This window comes from Cnephaeus nilssonii (assembly GCF_951640355.1).
Source record: "Cnephaeus nilssonii genome assembly, chromosome: 2".
NCBI lineage: Eukaryota > Metazoa > Chordata > Mammalia > Chiroptera > Vespertilionidae > Cnephaeus > Cnephaeus nilssonii.
The window spans coordinates 80,133,678-80,153,328 of record NC_137073.1 but is presented as its reverse complement, the minus strand read 5'-3'; the positions used below and the strand labels follow the sequence as shown (position 1 = coordinate 80,153,328).

Here is a 19,651-nt window from a genome sequence, read left to right as displayed (position 1 = left end):
AGGTAATCCCAAATTATAGCTAATATAATGTTTTGAAATTAAGCACATCATTTTTTACTTTATACATATTTGACTGATGTTAAAAGTGAGCTTTTCAAAAGTACATGATTTTTCTGAGCAATGAAAGAAGAAAGCCTTCATATACAGTACAATGGAGTGAAGCAGGTCTGAAATTCAAAACTTCTAGGGTAAAATATACAGCCAGACCAATCTATAAATAATAACATATATATTCAACCTAAAACAAGCCACCATACAGATTTATAACCCAGTAAGCTTTAAAAACACCTATTTCCCTAGTTGCCATAAACAGGTAAAGATTTATGTGTAGAAAACAGATATTTTTTCATTTTTATATTTTAAAATTCCCGGGAGTTGGAAAGATTACTTTGAAAGCATTTTTAGTATTTATTTCTAAGGTTTGGATAGCTTGCATATAAGCATTTTATTTTATTTGTCAAAAACTATCCATCAAATTTTATGAAAATGCCTGAGTAAAACTGTGTATTCATAAGTTTATAAACTCTTGAAAAATATTCAAAAATCATCAGGAACTTGAACTTTCAGGTCATGAAACAAAGACTCTGTCAGATGTGTGGCTTCTGGAAATTAAGGTTTTCAATCTTAATTAAAAATAATATAGAGTCGTAAAAAAATATAAAAAGTATAAAGAGGAATAAAATCAACCATAATCCCACACTCATAGATGTTCACTAAAAATACTTTTAGTTCCAACTTTTAAACTCATATATATTATAAACAATTTATTATCATGGAAGTGCTCCACTTTTTTCAAACATATTTCAGAAGCATTTATCATTTATTAGATAATTTTTAAAAACATTGTTTTTATTTCCTATGGCCACTGTAACAAATTACTGTTGTAATAAATTATGACCAACGAAGTTGTTTAAAATAACATATATTTTGTTCTCTGAGAGTTCGAGAGATCAGAAGTGTGCAATCAGTTGTCCTGGGCTAACGTCAAGGTCTCAGCAGGCTTAAGCTCCTTAGCACCCCTAGGATGGAGGTTTTCTTGCGTTTCTCAGCTTCCAGAGCTGCATGCTGTATTCCTTGGCTCAGGGCCCCTTCCTCCATCTTCAAAGCCAGCAGCACAGACAGCATCTTGCTTCAGTCTCACATTGCCTTCTTCCCTTGTCCAGTGTTCTTCTGCTTCCTCGTATTAAGACGCATGATTACATCTAGGCCCACCCAGGTTTTCTAGGATAACCTCCTGGTCTCCAGATCTTTAATTTAATCATGTCTGCAAAATTCCTTTTTACATATAAAATACCATATTCATAAGTTCCAGGGTTTAGAAGCTGGATAGCTTTAGAATATATTATTCTATCTACCATAATGGTCTTTGTTGGTTTCATCATTTCATTTGTTGGCTATTCATTAACAATTGTCCTTGTTTTATACCTTTAGATTCCCGCCCCCCCCCCCCCCCCCAGTATTTTGCTATTATAAGGAATTGTGAGTTTAATTTCCATATGCCTGAATTTTTGTGCACATACTTGATGATATTTGTGTAAATCTTAGGATGTCAACCTGTATATACTACATATATACATGTGTGTATTAGATGTATATGTATATATGCACACAACACATTTATAGGTATACTAGAGTCCCGGTACACAAAATTCGTGCACGGGGGGGGGGGGGGTGTCCCTCAGCCCAGCCTGCACCCTCTCCAATCTGGGACCCCTACCGGGATCAGGCCTAAATGGGCAGTCAGACATCCCACTCACAATCCAGAACTGCTGGCTCCCAACTGCTCACCTGCCTGCCTTCCTGATTGCCCCAACCGCTTCTGCCTGCCAGCCTGATCACCCCCTAACCACTCCCTCGCCAGCCTGATTGATGCCTAACTGCTCCCCTGCCAGCCTGTTTGCCCCTAACTGCCCTCCCCTGCAGGCCTGGTCACCCCTAAATGCCCCCCCTGCAGGCCTTGTCCCCCCCAACTGCTCTTCCCTGCAGGCCTGGGTCCCCCCCCCACCACCAACTGCCCTTCCCTGCAGGCCTTGTCGCCTCCAACTTCCCTCCTCTGCCGACATGGTCACCCCTAACTGCCCTCCCCTGCAGACCTGGTCCCTCCCAACTGCCCTCCCCTGCTGGCCTGATCACCCACAAATGCCCTCCCTTGCAGGCCTGGTCCCTCCCAACTGCCCTCCTCTGCTGGCCATCTTGTGGTGGCCATCTTGTGTCCACATGGGGGCAGCCATCTTTGACCACATGGGGGCAGCCATCTTGTGTGTTGGAGTGATGGTCAATTTGCATATCACTCTTTTATTAGATAGGATGTCTGTGTATGTGTGTTCTCATTCTCCAGGTTGCTTTCCAGAAAATTGGTAGAGAGAGCTTATCTCCTTGCACTCTTGCTAGCACTGAGTATTGTCTTTTTTTAATCTTTGCCAGTTAAATGGGTAATATGATAGTTAGACTAAAGACTTTTCATGCCTACCATATTTAAAATTCTCCTATGAATTAATATTTTTCTTAATTGTTTTGTTGGTATGAAAATGGCATAACTTAATAGATAGAGATACTAAAGCTTGCTTGAGAACTCCTTGGCTAAAAATATTGTGTCTTCACTGACATATTGTCCTCAATGTGTGTAATAATTTGAGTAAACTTTATGGAATAAAATGCTGGTTGCTATGGAAGCACATGCTTTCTACCTCTGTCTGCTATGTTCCCTGTATGGTACATCCATGGAAATTCTCACCTCCTATTTTAATGGGATAATTTCCCGTAACTTAAGATGTGTGACCTGGAAAAATATCCCCAAAAAGAAGAACTGATGAATTAACCTTAATCCTATATTACAGAAAGGTCTTAGTGTACTCACTACAGGGCTTAATATAACTTACACTGACCCACTTGAACCAAATTGGCACTTCTTATAATTGTCTTGTTAATTCATGCTCAGGAGCTGGATGACAAATGATTTATCTTAGACCTAAGCTTCTAGAACAAGAAATACCATGTCCTTGAAGTTCACTCCAGACTGAGATCTTAGGCAGTTATTAATATCGGAGGGTCACTGTTACAGCCAAAAAAAACACATTTGGTATTTCTTACAAACCAGTTTATACATATTCATGTATACATACAGCTATATATATACGTGATCTATATTTTCTGAGATTTTGAAATTTGAGATAACAGACCTGCCTAACGGGTGCAGCATAGATAGATAATGGAACAGACTCAAAGAGAAAAAGACAGAAAAATCTTGTGAAGACATATTCAACATGTGTCTTCAAAATATCAGGATTCTAGACCTAACTTTTCTATCAGGTATCTTTCTAACCTTGTGCAAAGCCTTTCTCCCTTGCCCTAACATTCCTTCTAATGCTTGTATTGAGGGTTTAAAGATGAAGGAGATACAGCCCCTGTCCTCAAGGGCCTCTCATTCCAAGGAAGACTAATCTGCAAACAAGCAGAGCCCAGTGGAGGAATACCTAACCCAGTGGGGATCAGGAGGCTCCCAGGAAGGCTGCCTAGAATAAGTGGCAACAAGTTTGGTCTTAAAGCAAGAGAGCAGTTAGCCCTCCATTTGTCAGATGAGGGTGCTGATCTCCAAGCCTTGCTCTCGGCTCCATGATTGGATAGCTTAGCTCTATTGGAAGCCAGGGCTCAGTGTGGTCAATGGATGGGCCTTTCAGAAGGCGGGTTTAGATGGAAAGAGATATTCCTCTCTGGCTGGCTGTCAGTGTCACCTTCCTACAGGATGACCCCTCCAGCCCTGTAAGGATGATATACCTTTTCTGTCCATTTCCTCTTTCAGGGAGTAGGATTCTGTCACACTAAGCTCTGGGGCTTCTCCCAAGGCCTTCCCCTACTTGAAAGTCAGAGGATAGAGTGCTTAGAAGCAATGATTATGAAACCCTCCCTGGTCCTACATGCTGGGCCACCTTCACGCATGCTCTATGCCAGTGGTCGGCAAACCGCGGCTCGCAAGCCACATGCGGCACTTTGGCCCACTTCTTCAAAATAGACTCGCTCAGGCCGAAAACCGACTTCTGCGCATGGACCACGAAGTTTCAATCGCACTGTATGTGCGCACCCACATGTGGTATTTTGTGGAAAAGCCACACTCAAGGGGCCAAAGAGCCGCATGTGGCTCGCAAGCCGTGGTTTGCCGACCACTGCTCTATGCTATTCTCTATCACACAAGCCAAGGAGTCAGTCATTTGGGAGAAAAGTACTTCATTTCCCATATCTGTCTGCTCTCTCCTCTTAGATTTTGTAAAGTTGTTGGTTATTTGCTACATTTTCTGAGTTTCTGATTCTCCCGGGATCCAGGGAATACATGAGGGAAATGTTACATTCTCTCCCCACTTTGGCCAGTCTTTGGCTTGTCCTTTTCTGTCTTGGACCTTATCCTCCAACCTGCTCTTGGAGACTATGTAGTTCTCTGTTCAACCCATCTCTGTTTACCTGATTTAAAAATACAAATCAATTTAAAAAATATATATTTGTATTGATTTCAAAGAGGAAGGAAGGGGGAGAGAGATAGAAACAATGATGGCTGCCTCTTGCACATCCCCTACTGGGGATCGAGCTGCAACCCAGGTGTGTGCCCTGACTGGGACTCAAACTGTGACTTCCTTCCTGATTCATAGGTCGATGCTCAACCGCTAAGCCTCATTAGCTGGGCAATATAAATCTATTTTACTTTCTTTCATTTTTTTAATCTACTCACTCTAGAAATCTTAATCTCTCTACCTTGTGATATTACTTACAAAGTAGTTTTAATATTCCAAGGATAATACAACCTTAATTATTCATCTCTTGTTTTTTAATATTCAGATCTATCCTGCAAGATAATTTTATTTAACTTTTTTATCTTCCTTTATATTTTAGTAATGTGAGAGGGAAAAAAAGTTTAATAATAACACTAGAAGAGTTTTCTTTCAACCTGCCTCCATTGATACAACTTTCTTCACATTTCTAGCCCAGTCTGAAACCTTATTTTTCAAGATGTACAATGTTTACAAGGATTGCTCATTCAAGATGGGCAAGCCCTCCTACCCTTAAACTCTCAAGGCAGCATTTGGAAGGTGACCAAAGTAGACCTGTAGGTGTGGACAGCCTTGGGGAGGCAGTCACTTGTAGGTGCTCTGAAGATGGTGGTATATGGAAATCAACATTAATTTCTAACAGAATCCCTGGATGAGGCCAAGATCGGGTAGAATATATTTGGAAACTCAATATAAACCTCACTTTCCTTAACATCTTCTCATTGGACATGGCCTTGTGGCCAGAGGGGAGCTGATAGCTTCTCAGGCCTCACACCTATAGTAGTAAACTTAGTCTCCCACGGTGTCTAAGTTCAAGGCGAGGCTCCAGGGATATTTAACACTGTTCTGTGTAGGAATGGGACAAAACCTATGGAGTGAGCAAAGGGTGATAAATAGAGAAAATTGAAGTCAGTGGAAAGGATCTGGATTTTTTTATATGTAGGACGGGGTACATAATGAAGAACTTACCCATTTGTAAAACACTCATTGAGTCCTAAGCTAGTATTTCAGTAGCATGCAAGCTTATTTTTCAATCTTATTTACCTTTCTCATAAAAACAATGTCAGATAATAACATCCTGATGAAATGAATGAGCGTCTAGGATCACAAAGCTTGCCCATTGCTGTGTAGGCTTAGTTGTTGTGCAATAAGTAGAAAATCTTGCTAAATATCTGTATATTGACCTAGACCAACTATTGTCTTAAGAATTTCCAATAATATCAATTCCCTCTTAGTTCAATAGCCAGAGTTTTACCACAGTTGCAACTAAACTATACTCTAGTGTCTGCCAATATAATTATTTTATCTGTAGGAAAATGTCAGTAGTTCTGACAATTTTAATTCTTGTGTTTACTGACTGCATTACCTTCTGAATCATAGGTTCCCCAAGCAAGTCAAACAGGTTAAAAGACAAGTCACACCTACTCTTAATCTTAAATGAGTGTGGGAATATATCAGCCACTTTCACTGTATTAACTAGTTCATTTCTGGATCCTCATTACTTTACCTATTTTTATTTTTTCATTTTGGATACAACCCAAATTCTCCCAAGCCCTTTAAGTGTAAAAAACATATAAAGCTACCTAGCTAAAAATACTCATGTCCTTCCTTACCCATCCTTCAAGAATATGCATGATGGATTCCCCAAAATATACAGAGTGGAGATAGTAATGACATCTTCTGACAACAGGTTAGAATATGAATCATTCAATCAAGAGAAGAAATAAATATTTTCTGTCATTGATTTATCCATTTTAGGTGCTGCCCAAATGCATGGGCTTTTCTAGAAGGACCATAGAGAGTACAAGAGTTCAGAGGTACAGAATTATCAGGTCTTGAAACCATCCAGAATTGAGTCCCACCCACCTCATCTCCTTCAAGTTACCTCTGCTCAGACACCTTATAGGAAGTCCTCCCTTATTTCAGCCGTTTTCACCTTTGGATCCAAAGGTTCTTCCACCTAGTAGTTATTTCACTATTTAGGGACCTCTCTCACTTGTTCTCTAAACTTTCTCTTCTTCAACACAGAGTTCCTTCAACCCATAATTCATATAGTACACATACAAGTCCCCTTTCTCCTTCTTGATTGTTCTTTTCTGGGAAGCTTCTGATATGTAATTATTCCTCTTAAATTCAGATACCTAAAAGTGAGCACAAAAATGATTCCCTGGGCTCACCTTTGGGGATAGGGATGGGGGGAATTCAAAGAATTTCCCTTGGATTGGATTTAGTTGTGACATTTCTTAGAGCCATGTGACATTTCTGAGGAATGTTAGCACATCTGTTTTCAGTTACAGAATGTAGGTAAAAGTGAGTCAATAAGAGAAAGTCTTTAGAATTTAAAAATATCCTCATGGGGTTCTTAAGAACTTAGGATTGTTTGAGAAAATCAGCTGACCTGCTAATACCGATAATTTCAGGACATCCTGAGAGAAAGAATAGATACCTGAGCATCTGAAGCATCTCCATTTAAAACGCATTCATTAAATGCTTCTATAGCTCAGGAACTGTCAGATTTTGGAAATACAAAGATCAATAAAACATGATTTTACCCTTGAGGAACTAACAGACTAATAGGGAAGACAGCAGTACACAGTCAATTTAGTTCGGTGTGACCAGCACATAAAAGTAGAGGGTGTTGGGGGGCTGGTAGGGGGCCCTCTGTTCCAGTCTTATATTTCTCAGCATAGTATTCTCTTAGCTTCTGCATACTAGGATTGTCAACGTTTACATGAAATGTGTTTCAGACACTGCTGGAAGGGGCTTATGTATGTCATCTCATTTATGTAGGTCAATCTCATAGAGGTTGGTCCTATCATGGACCCCATAAGAATGGGGGAAATGGGCAGAGATTGTCAGCCCTTAAAAAATAACGTTTTAAATACTTACATTTTCCTAAGAATAAATGGCTTAGTATGGGGCAAAAATACTGGACCAAGCCCATAAGTATCTGGTGAAGTGTATTTTGTCACTTGTGAAATTGAAAAAATATTGCCTTATTTGTCTACCTTTGTGGGTTTCAAGGATCTGAGGAGGCTCTGTAAGCATTTGAGGAGATAATGCATAAGAAAGACCTGTACAAGAATTGTCATCAGAAATCCTTAGAGTCCTTGGGGTGGAAATACTCCTGTGGGTTACAAGAATTGGATACAGAGGATCCCCAAGTGGACTCCTGTCCTTTGTTTAACCCTGTCTTCCTGGTCAGCTGCCCCACCCCTTCTTGTAACCCTCCTATTTCTGTGAGCAAGTTTGTATTTACTGGATAAACTAAACCATTTTTACAAGCTATTTTTGCTTAATTAAAAAGAGTAGCATCTCTTGCCATATTACCCCAGATTTAAGAGAGCTAATTTAAATTCCTTAATTTTTTTTTCTTTAGACTTTTATACGAAGGTTTGTCAGTTTGGGGAGTTATTTGAATACCACGCCCTTCTTCAAAATGAATAACAGTGACATCTCTTCAACCTCCCCTTCATTCCTTCCATTCAAGCTCTAATGCACTTGGAAGGGAAATCATCCTAGCATTTGTTAAATAAATGCAGACAGTGTCTTTAATCCTGGTGGTTGGCCATTTTCTAGATCAGTCCTTGCAGTCTGAAGCCAAACAGGTGTGCACTGTGGTAATTCAACTGCGTGTCACTCGTAAATGTAGTTTACCGAGGTGAGGGTGGAAGCCCGTTGGCGTGGTTTTCCTACCCAGCAAACAGCGTCCCAGCAGGTCATGACTGACTTCCCTGGAGTATTTTCACGGTGACCCATTCTGCGGTGAATCACAGATTAGCCTTCAGGTGTGTGAGCCCACACTTCCCCGCTCCTGGAGCAGCTGGATTGATTTATTTATTTTGGGGGGGATGATCCATTTGGGGCTCGGGGCGGGGGTGGGGGGTGGGGCACGCAGCCAGGCGGAGATGCTTGGGTGTCCTGGCTCCGTGGTCTGGGCTTCCACCCAGGTCGCCGCTGCTCCCTTTCCCATGAGGCCCCGCTCTGCTCCCCCTGGGGTGTCCGCGGGTGGGGAGGGGTCCCCGCAGCCCACCCCCCTCTCAGCGCCAGGCTGGGAGGCCACACAAAGGTGTCCCGCTCAAGTGGGCCAGGAGGCCAATTTTGTAAAAGTGCTTGTAAGTTTCCTTTGGGGGGGAGGGGGAGCGAAAGAGGAGCTTTTTTCCGTGGACATTCTTTTCCTTGTATGTAGATACCAAAAGGAAACTCAACACTGGGCATGTTCGGATGTTGAATGGTTTCCTGATAAGCAACAGCCTCCCGGAACCCAAGACTTAAAATAGTCGTCTTCCCCGACCCCCCCGCGGGCGCTGCAAATGGTATCTGCCAAAGGGATGACAAAGTACCTTGGACCGAATCGCACACAGACAGCATTTTGAGCAGAACGCAGGGCCCAACTCTTGTACTTACTGTGTGTAGCCGGCCAAGGCTGCCCAGGAGAGGGCAGACCCGAGAGGAAATAAGTTTCCCGAGACCCGGAGAAATGGCTGTGTGTCCATGAAAGACCGGGACGGCACTTCTCAGACCGTCTCCGAGTTGCTCCCGAGATCCCAGGTCGCAGCACGCTCCTCTGCAGGGAGCGAGTAGATAGATCCCAGGGAGCTTCGCCTTCCCCTCCCCGTGTTGATCCTATAGCCTTGAACCCGCCGCGAATTCAAGAAAGGCATGGATATGTCGGACCCCAATTTCTGGACTGTGCTCTCCAACTTTACTTTGCCTCATTTGAGGAGTGGGAACAGGCTGCGGCGAACACAAAGGTAAAAACGCGGGGATCCTTTGCCAGGAGAGGGAATGCGTTGTTGATTGGGTGACAGTTTGAAAAGTTAGTACCTTGCCCAGGGGGGCATTGTTTCAGGTATTCTCTCCTCCTGGTGGATTTCAGGGGGTATCCTGATGAATGCACTTCGGGGGGGGGGGGGGGGGCGGTTCTTTGGAAATGTGGATGGCATGAGGTGGAATTGTGAGTGGTGGGGAGAGAAAAGGGGCAGGGGGAGAAGAGACTTTGAGTCTATCTCTTTGATCTGATCATGTTTATCGATTTCATCCACCCAGACATCAGGGCTTCTGCTTCTCTTTGGAGAGCCTTTCAGATGTCCCTTCTATTAAATATTTGACCTTTATAAGATGCACATGTACTATACAAAGATAGTTCAGGTTATCCTGTTTTGAATTGTCTGCTTAAAGAGACAGGTCTGTATAACTTTGCCATTTGGGTTTGTGTGTGTTTTTTTTGTTTGTTTGTTTTGTTTGTTTTTTACTGCTTTGCTGGCATACGGGTCTGGCCTTTTTATTTGGTAACATACAGTTGATAGAATAGGTGGGAGGGAAAAAGACTTAATAAAAAGCAAGATGAAGCTCATGCCATAAGTGAAAGGCAGGTTAGAGTTGGTTGCTGACACTTGGATTGAGAGAACGTGATTTAAAGGAGCCATTTCTCCTCTCTCCCCGTTCGTGTCTAGCACAGAAAGGGGCATTATTGTCGTTTTGGGGGCGCACACCCTCTGAGTTGTGTGTAAATACGGGCTCATTGTTTTTCTTCAAAACTTGCCTTGCGCATACACGTGAACATGCATGAGAGCAATGGTGCAGTCCGGTCAACAGGATGCAGGCTATCAGATTTGGAGCTTCATAATCTTTGTTCTGCAGTGTTGAAAGAACACACCAAAAAATAGTTCATTCTGTTTGGTTATACCTGTGGCTTTTTGTAGCATAAATGCAGACAGTTAATACTTTGGAGAACTTAATTATTGGCTTTATTTTTAAATTTCCCCATGGTATTTCGTACATTTCAGAAGCATCTGGAATACTCACATATACGATTTGTACATACACATATATATATATCGATCAAGCCAAACACAAGCGTGCGTCTGTGTGTGTGTAAGAGAGAGAGATTCTTAGGTCAAACGTACCTTCTAATGCAGCTTGAACAGTGTTGGTACCACTAAACCATGCTAGATTCTAAAGTTGCGCCTTTTAAATAGGGTGACTATGTTTTTCTCATTATATTTATGTTTCAGAGACACTCTTGGTATTGGTCATTTTTGTTCAAGCTGTGTCATCCATGCACCGACACCCCCCCCCCCCCCCAAATAAAAACACAAAACAACGAATCCGTTGAAGAGAATCACGCTGTACACGAACAAGGCCACTGCTCCTCAAGACAGTGAACCTTGTAACTCCTTACCTTTTCCCTTTGCCAGGAGCCCTTACTATGTGTCAGTGGTGTAGCCCGGGATGCGAGGCAGGCTCTCCTCTCTCCGCAGCCAGTTCTCGCAGAGATAAGTCTGCACTGGCATCCCGCCTGTGTTTGTAAACCTGAAAAGCAGCTGGAGCCTTTCTTCCTTCTGCCTACCTGTTGATAGTCTTATTGACAGTCACAGGCATGAGGAATTCTCAGGCTGGTCTTATCTCAGCTTTAGGGGAATATCTCTCCAGCCCAGAACACTCCAATTCAGACAGCAGGGAGCCTAGGTTTTAAAGTCACCTGGGTTCTTTCCAGCAAAACGGGAGAGTAGGTAGGGGTGGGAGAGTAGGGGCTGGGGGGTGGAGGGGCGGGCTGTCTCCACTCCCCTTTCTTCAGTTGAGGGGGAAGGGGATTTTCTTCTCCACCTTCCCACAGTAGTGGTTGCCACAGCCTGCTTGTTACCGGGGTTTTCTAAGATTCACAGTCTGGAAATAGGTGTCCTGAAGATCATCTGTACGTATCTCTACTTATTGTTGGTCTCCAAAGGCCAGCATTGCTTTATATTTATTGTGTAGATTCAGAAAGATGCAGGCAGCTGCCCTCTTCCCCAGGGCAGTGTGTGTAGCTGTTGCATTCCCTTATGATACAATGATCCATTCCAGCTCGGTGACCTTCCCTAAGGACATGGAGCATACGCTTACAGTGTGACTCTCCCCTTCTGTGACCTCCCTTAACTGCTCTAAATCCTGTCTCGTCTCCAAGGCCCACATGAACCCTGCTCCTTATGTGGCTGATCAGATTCCCTAAAGCTGCCCTTTCCAAAGGACCTTTCCATGCCCAAGGTGTCCTCTCCTTCTCCAGCTTCCCTGAGGGCATGCCAGTGTCCAGGGGAGGATGCCTGGCCCTTGCCCTCAGTGGATGTGCGTTATTCCTTGGAATATCTCTCCTGCCCAAGCCTAGCTTCTTTTCTGCACATGCACTGACTTTCATTCATTTTGCATATTTTATCCCAGGGACTTGTTCTGATTAACATTCTGATTTCGAGGACTTCATCTTAACCTTTTCTTTAATGTCAGCGTCTTGTGTCTATCAAAGGGTGTAATCTGGCTTTGAGCCTCTGAATGAGCATCTTAGAGCTTCTAGGGACAGGATGCGCGTGTACCACTTACCTTAGAAAGGAGAGAGAGATTGATGGGTTCAGACTCTTCCCTTGAATCTGTGTTTGGAAGGAATTGCCATCATGGAAGACCTTTGGTTTGCTCCATCGCTTCCGCCTGGCCAGTTCAGCATGACACTGGTTTGTTGGCTTGTCCTCTCACAGGAAAACTTAAAGGTCTCTCTTCCACCTCGGCACCCTATCTGGGCCTATAACTAACTCCCTGGATTCTTGGGAAAAGATGCCTACAGACTTACTCCCAGGCTTAGACTCTTGAACGCAAGGCCTGGGTTCCTGTGCTGTGTCCCAAAGGTGATACATTGTTCCCATCATTATTTTCAGTCTTGACCTTGGCAGACATTGGTGACTTGGCTGTTTTTGTTGTAAAGCTCACATGCTCCATTGGAAACAGTTTCTTTTTTACGACTGGCTTTGTACTTCTCTCCCCCTCTCTTATTTCCTCAAGGCAGTCGCCATGCAGCCATTTATTTACCTGCTGCTTTGAGGGACAGAAATCTAGGCTGAATGGATAGATTATTTTAACCAAAATGTACCATTTTAAACTGAAGTAATAATTGCATGCTTTAGAGACTGTAAATTTCATAGGTCCGTGATAGCCCATTCACTTGAAGAACCCATCACATCTTAGAATGGAAATGAGTTTGCCTGCTTTATTTATGTTACCACTTATGTTTATAACATCTTTTCCCGCTGGATTCAAAATGTTGTGGGGAAGGGATCAAGCTTTTTTTCCTTATTATCTCTCTATGTCACACCATAAAGAAAGGGCTACCACTGATTTCTAAATGTTGCTGCTCCTTTGAGGTTCACCTTTACTTTTGCTAAAGTACAGTCTGGTGAATCTAGGAGATGCTTGATTTTTAATTTTAATGGTCAGAAATCTGCATGTTCTCATTGTGCGTAAGGAATAATCTTCAAACCTCAATGACCTAAATCAGTAAAACCCTCATCCATGCCTTTGAGCAGTGTGACTCAGTAAATAACTTTGAGCAAGTTTCCAAATATATGTTTCTGAGAACCCATGGGATAAAAGTTTTTTTTCTTGTTTTTTTTTTTTTTTTTTTCTTTTTCTTTTTTGCTGAATTCACATTACTCAGCAGTTGCTATGAACAGCAGGTATATTCAGGGATCTTCAACTAACTGCTGTAGTTGTCAGAATGTATTGCATTTTTATGTACACTGCATCTTCTCTTCAGTAACATCTGTAGTGTTTGTTTTGTAAGTTTTTGTTTTGCTCGTGAATATATGTCTTTAAAAAGTATGGCAAAAGCACTTCTCTCCTGACCTGACATGTCAGGTATTAGTGAACTTGTACTCACCCCGTTTATGAAAAGCCCAGTTAAACCCGTATTTCTTGAGCATCTGTTATGTGCCTGGGCTCTGTGACCCAAAGCTGAAAGCCCTAGGCTTGCCTTCAGTGAAAATATGCAAATGAATCATTGCAAACTAGACTACAGAGAAGTATTTACAAGGTACACATAAACCACAGGAGTGGTCAGTAGGTAAGACAGACTTTGGTCTCAAGGAGACACACCACATAGAAAAGGCAACACCTCAGGGTCACAGGATAGGTTGGAATGTATCAGAAAAGAACTGGGCCTTTCAAAGGGGCAAAAGAAATAGTGTGTACAAAGGCATGGTGGCCTTGGCAACATGAAGTTCAAGGGACTATACAATATTGCCGGAGCATAAAGAACCAGAAGCATAATTCAGTCTTACTGAAGCGTGAAGTTTGAGGCGGTAATATAACATAGCACAAGCCAGTTCACCTGGGTTTGAATGATATGGGTAAGCTAATGTCTTTGGACTTCAGTTGCTCCATCTATAAAATAGGGACAAGTAAATTACTTATCCCATAAGACTGTTGTAAAGATTAAAATGTGTTCATAGGGTATCAAATGCCTAATGCAATGACTGGCATATAAAAACTCTCAGTAAATTCTAACTATTAATGTTGTTACTCTGATGCAACAAGGAGATGTGTGGTGGCCAAGGAAGCTGAGGAGAGTTGAAACACTTGGTATTGTGGGAGTTTGTCCTTTATCCTTGGGAGAGAGAGCCATGTCTAGCCGCACTGAGAGCTTAAGTCTGGGAGTGGAGGGTGAGACCTAGAAACCAGTTAATAAGTTATTGTTGTAGCCCATAGAAAGGGTTAAGCAGGCCTGAGCAGAGGATATGGTGAGATTATGCCTCTGAGAGATACTAAAGATATAAAATTGACAGAAGTTGATGAGCCATTGGCTCTGAGGAATGAAGAACGATTTCACAATGGCCCTGGGGTTTTTAACTTGAGGAACCGGGGAGATGGAGGAACCAGCTATCTATGTAAATGTCGGGAAGGGGAAGACATAAGAACTTGTACTGGCCCCTTTCATCCTCAGAAGCTCGGTTAATCCACATCATTGAGCACCTGTTGTGTGCCGATTACCATGGTGTGTTGATTCCTTCACTCAGCTAACATCTGTGGCACCAAGGTCCGGTGCTGGGCAAAGGATATAGTAATGAACAAGACAGAGTGCTTGGGGCCGCACAAATGAACAAACATCTAAGTAAGTCAGTTTCCAAGTGGTGGTCAGTATTGGAAGGCAGTAAGAGCTGAGAACTAACAGTGTGGGAGGCTCCTTTAGATAATGTGGTCAGGGAACGCCTTTGAGGAGGTAATATTTAAGGGGAAGCTGGGAGGCTGAGAAAGAGCTGTCTGTGGGAAGAGTTTGGGGGCAGGCATCTGAGAATACGCAAGGCTCTGAGGCAGGAAAGCAAGAGCCCCAGGCAGGCAGTTGGATGTGTAGGTCCAGGGCACTCGGGAGGCTGGACCAGAAATAATAGACTTGGGAGTCATCATTAGGACTGTCTGAGACACCCGTCACATTAATCTGTGGGAGAACTGGAGGTGCCCCACTTAAGGAATGGGTGGAGATGCAGGTCGGCACCGAAAGGTGACTGGGAGGAGAGTCCTGTTGAAAGGAAGGAAGCCAGCGGAGTGTTCTCACAGGGAGTCCAAGGGGAGAACTGTCAGCACTCACTCCACAGGGAGATGAACACAGGCACCGTATCTGACAACTGGGAAGTCGTGATGACTTCAGCAGCAGCGATGGGGTGGGCGTGGGGAGGTACCGAGCCAGAAAACAGGAGTGAAGTGCGGAACTGGAGACCGCGGCTGGTGACCACTCTCTGTGGGTAGTTAAATGCAGCACTGACACGTCATTGTGTCCCACGGCCTCTGCGTATTCACAGCTGGCCGGGCAGCCCTCTTCCCTGAATCATATCCCCTTACTCACTGCTGCTCACTTGCTTCACCGCCCAAATGGGCTCTGACAGGTTCCTCCTCACCTCCTGTCTGGAAGCTCCAGTTGTTTCCACAGCCTGATGAGTATCTGCTTTCTCATGTGTTTACGGTCGAAGTTTCTCTTTCTCTAAAGCCCTGCCTCTGAGCTTCTCTAGCCTCCACCCACCGCCACTCTGTCTCCTCCCCAGCCCGGGCAGTGTACCCTGCCTGCCCCTCCAGCCTCTTTCTTCCACAGGTGGCTGAAGCCTGTGGCCCTCGCTGCGCCTCCTCTCATCCCCTCCACGCCTGACCTGCAGGCTCAGCCCCTCCCGGAGGCTCTGTGCCCATTTGCTCCCACTCCTTGCTTTGCCCAGGCCTGTCTCATGCAGTTCCTTTCATCCTTTTCCTTTTTTCATGCCCTGGACTGTACTTTCCACGGGCTCGCCCTTTAATCCTTGTGTCACAGCCCGGCCCACTCCAGAGCAGTTTGTCTTCGCAGACTCTGTGCACCGCAAACTATTAAAGCTCAGATACAAAGGACCCGAGCAGGCACGTGCACATTTTGAAAATGTTGCTTTTAGCCTGTACCATGCAGCTTACAAGAGATTACGGATGGTTTGTTTTGCCCCTTGACTATGTAGGTCTTTAATGGGGACAAGGGAGGCAGAAAGGGAGGGAGGAGGAATGAGAGATAATGATAAATAGAGAGATGGAGAGAGAGAGGTGAGAGTGCATAAAGTAGATTTCAAGAGTTTGTGAAATACATCTCACATGCCCCATGGCAGGCCTGGGCTATTCATTGCTCTAATTGGTCAATACTTGGGGCGGGGGGGGTGCTGTCAGTGAGTTCACAGTGAGGGGGTCGGACATTATATGCTTTTATGGCTTTGCTTGCTTCTCTTTACACATCTGTCCTGGTATCAGAAGCCTAAGTAATGCCTTTGAAACAGGGGAACCATCTGCCTCTGGACTGAAACTGACAGGTGTTGGCAGTGAGAAGTCGTTTGAGCCCCTGTGTGAGGATGGAGGGGAAGCTCGGCGTAGGACTCGTTCTGAATAATTTGGGAGATTCTTTCTGGTGTTGGTTGAAGAGGAAATAGGCTGGTGTCTCAGGGACATTAAGACCGGAGGCCCCGAACCCCCACTTCCCCCAAACACACCCATCTCCAGTGTGGGTGAGCACCCACCAAGCTATTTAATCTGAGCTATCTTTACTACCTGCAGCCTAGTCATTTGGGAGTGACATCATGGTAACTGAGTAATCCCTTTGAAAGTTAAGTTGTCGAGACAAGATATTAAAATGGTCCGGGGTTACCCGGATGAAAGTAGTAGGCACAGGGTGTGAGTAATAACATTTATTAAAAGCGAAGTCACTCTGGAGCAGTGGAAGTCCTGGCTGTGGAGTAGCAAATTTGGTTTTTGTGATAAGGGGCACATGGTGTAACCAGAGATCTCTAAGTAAGAGTTCACATGGCTGATAATACTTGCAGTCCTGGCGCTTTGTTCTCCTTTTCTCTACCTTGGTAATTAGGAAAGCTCCCTGGTGAACTTGGCTGTAAATTCTGAAAATGTTGACCTTAAACCTGACTAACAGAATGAGAGGACCTGTGGGAGTTTTAGCTACACTAATGGCTATTGGACATGCTTATTAGAGGAGGTAATTATGCCAATATCAAACTGAAGCATCATGTTGTTTTGTTTTAAAGAGAAAAGGCCCAAGGAGGGAATTTAGGCTTTGATCTGCTTTTGAAGGTAAAATAGATTGGTCAGAAGAACAGACCATCATTAATGTTTATCTCTTATCTTAAGGTGGCCTCCGTTGCTTGCTTTATTGTAGAACCCTGGGACTTTCTCCATCCCTCTGATTTCGTGGTTTTACATTTGTTAGAGTTGGGGGTCTCTTAGGAAATGGTAGTTGCAGGCAAAAGTAAGGGCAAAGTCCAGAGCTTGACATACGGGAGGCCACCACCATGTGCGTTCTGAAGTTCTCAAATAAGCTTTTAGCTCTTAGCAGGTGAGAACAAGCTCCATGTCCCTGGAAACTTTCAAACCGGACAGGAAGTTCCAATCGCGGGTATCTTTGGGAGGGCAATGTATTAGGTTCTGAGCGAATCACCTGGGTGAAGAAGAACTAGCGAAACCTGCTGGGGTCTCCTAGGGTCATAGGATCAGAGAGGGAAGAAATCTGATGCCAGCCACCAGGCTCCTTTTGCCTGATGAATGAGGAGTTGCTGAAGCTGCCTTTGCTGTGCTTTATTCTAATTTTAAACATTGCAAGTGCATGTTGATGTCTCAGGACCCCGACTTTGACCTTACCGCATTTCTCTCTCGGGAGTCTCTATTAGAATATTCTCTAGCCACTGCCAGGTTTCTTAGCTACTCAATCTAAAGAAAATCACTGAGTCTGTAGCTTGCATAAAAATCACCTATCTCCCTTTCATAGTCCTATCTTTTAAAATGTTATATGATGGGTATCTTTAAATTAGAATTTATAATTATACATGTATTCCTTTTACAGATGTATGGAGGGGTTAAGGGAAAATAGTATGTTTGTCATGGGAAAAACTGCCGCTGAATAAAGTACTCTAGGAAATATGGTAAATGAAACCTTTGTTACCATAAAACAATAGCTATTAAGTGACTATTATGTAATGTTATTTCTTACATCTGATCTGGAATGGCTTGTTGATCTTGGAACTCGAGATATAATTCCTGTAAAAATACTACTTTCACTTGGCTTATCTCAAGATTTTTGATACAGAATCAAAGACTTCCAAGTATATTACCTAGGGTAGGCACCTAGCACTGGGAATGCTGAAACCCTGTCGGATAGATTTTTTTTTTTTGCATGCGAGGATTAGTTTTATCCATTTGTCATTCTCTATTCTAGTACCCATTCAATTAACACAAATTATTTGCTAATCCAAAAATTAGTCCATTGTAAAATTGACCTGTGCCTGCTCAACCACTCCAAAGGGCAGGCAGGTGGCAAAATACTAGTAGCTGATGGTCACACTCACCAGACTCGGCAGGATGAAAGGATGAATATGAATTTACATTTTTCACAAATGATAGATCCTTTAGCAAAGGAATTTTTAAAAATCTTTCATCTCAAATGGCCATAGTGGCCAGTGGTGGGGGCAGGTAGAGTATTGGATAGTTCAGGGTGCTTTAAGTCCTAGTTCCTGGTATGCATTCTGCAAAATGAGCTTTATGCTTATGAATTATAATTCCCTGCATGTTTTAGGACTTGATGTCTGGGGTTAGGTGTTTGTACCACAAAGTTGGTAAGGAATAAGAGTTGCCATATTTTTACTATGTGAACTTTGTACGTGGCAGTCTTTCTCAATACATGTCTTCCTTCTGTCAATTTCAGATAAGTTAGCCTTGGAAATCTAGGACTTGTAAGGTGAAAAGTTAGTAGTGGTTTTGAAAAGCCTTCTTACCATAGGAATCAGGCACAAGATCCGAGCTCTGCTCTCCTCAGTCCAGTTCTCGGATCTTAGTATCTTTTATGTCATTTGACTAGCACAGCCATTGATTGTCAAGACGCCCTTGTGAGAGGTAGACTTCAGTTTTCTTTGCAGTTGTGATTGATAAGTTATCATTTGATGGCTTCTTAAAGGAAACTCTTTAGAAAAGAGAAATTGTGATTTGTTTTGTTTTACCTTTTGAGTATTAACCTTACAATCAGTCTACCATCTCACAGCAAACCTTTTGGAGGTCAAAAAGTACAGATAATTGAGCTGGTTAGATATTCACATGAAGCAGCTTTTTTATGCCATTCCTAGGAAATGCAAACATTCCATGGAATGGGTGCCAGGTTCAAAATCCATGAAGAAAAGGGTCTGACTTTTGGCACTGAGAGACATATTCAAAAATGTTGTGTTCAAGCCAGAGTAAATATATGTGCCCTTTACTCTTTCTTTCAGTTAGCAGAGGTCACTTCTAAACACTTACTTTGGCCTCAAGGAAGCTCGTCATGACCCATTGTTCCAGAAAGATTATAGTTCTCATTTTAAGCCAGTTTTCTAGTTCCCATGTGAGCGGCGTGCCCAGCCTGGAGCAGAGGAAATAAGCTTCGCCTTTCAAACCTTCCATTCTTTTAGGTGTGTCCAGCAGGCAGTGGCTTGTAGCTGCTTCTTCAGCCCCTTAACAGGTTTGATTTCAAATCTCTTTCCTAAGAAACTAACATGTTTGGAAGGGATTCATGGCCCAGCATTTATGGATTTTGTTGGGAAGTTCCAGGTGTGTATATCTTAAACTCTCTGTTAAGGCCTATGGGACTGCAATGATTTTGGTTTTGTTTGGTTTTGCCTTCACTTCGTAGCATTTCTTAAGATGCCTTAGGGATTGGATTGGGAGGGGCTGGCCCCCCAGTCCTGAAGGCCAGGTAGCTCCTCTTCCAGTTCCTTTTCTTTGGCTGCCTTACAGGCACTGAAGGGGAATCAGATGATTACAAACTGGGCCAAAATGTAGAGAAACCATCA

The 19,651-nt window shown here is 43.3% G+C and overlaps 1 protein-coding gene across 19 annotated transcripts in view; it reads left to right on the top strand.

The window, feature by feature from the left end:
- The window catches only part of MAST4 (microtubule associated serine/threonine kinase family member 4), a 522,072-nt gene that overhangs the window by 363,249 nt on the left and 139,172 nt on the right, over nt 1-19,651 (top strand). For 3 of the 19 annotated variants that reach the window (XM_079794427.1, XM_079794435.1, XM_079794440.1), the window contains exon 1: nt 8,866-9,289. The exons of 13 other annotated variants lie outside the window; for them this stretch is intronic. In XM_079794427.1, coding sequence (XP_079650553.1) covers nt 9,198-9,289 — 92 coding nt within the window. In that variant the 5' untranslated portion in view covers nt 8,866-9,197. Of the gene's footprint in view, nt 1-8,865; nt 9,290-19,304; nt 19,410-19,651 lie in introns of those variants that run through there. 3 more of the 19 variants (XM_079794443.1, XM_079794430.1, XM_079794429.1) reach the window with 3 other exon arrangements.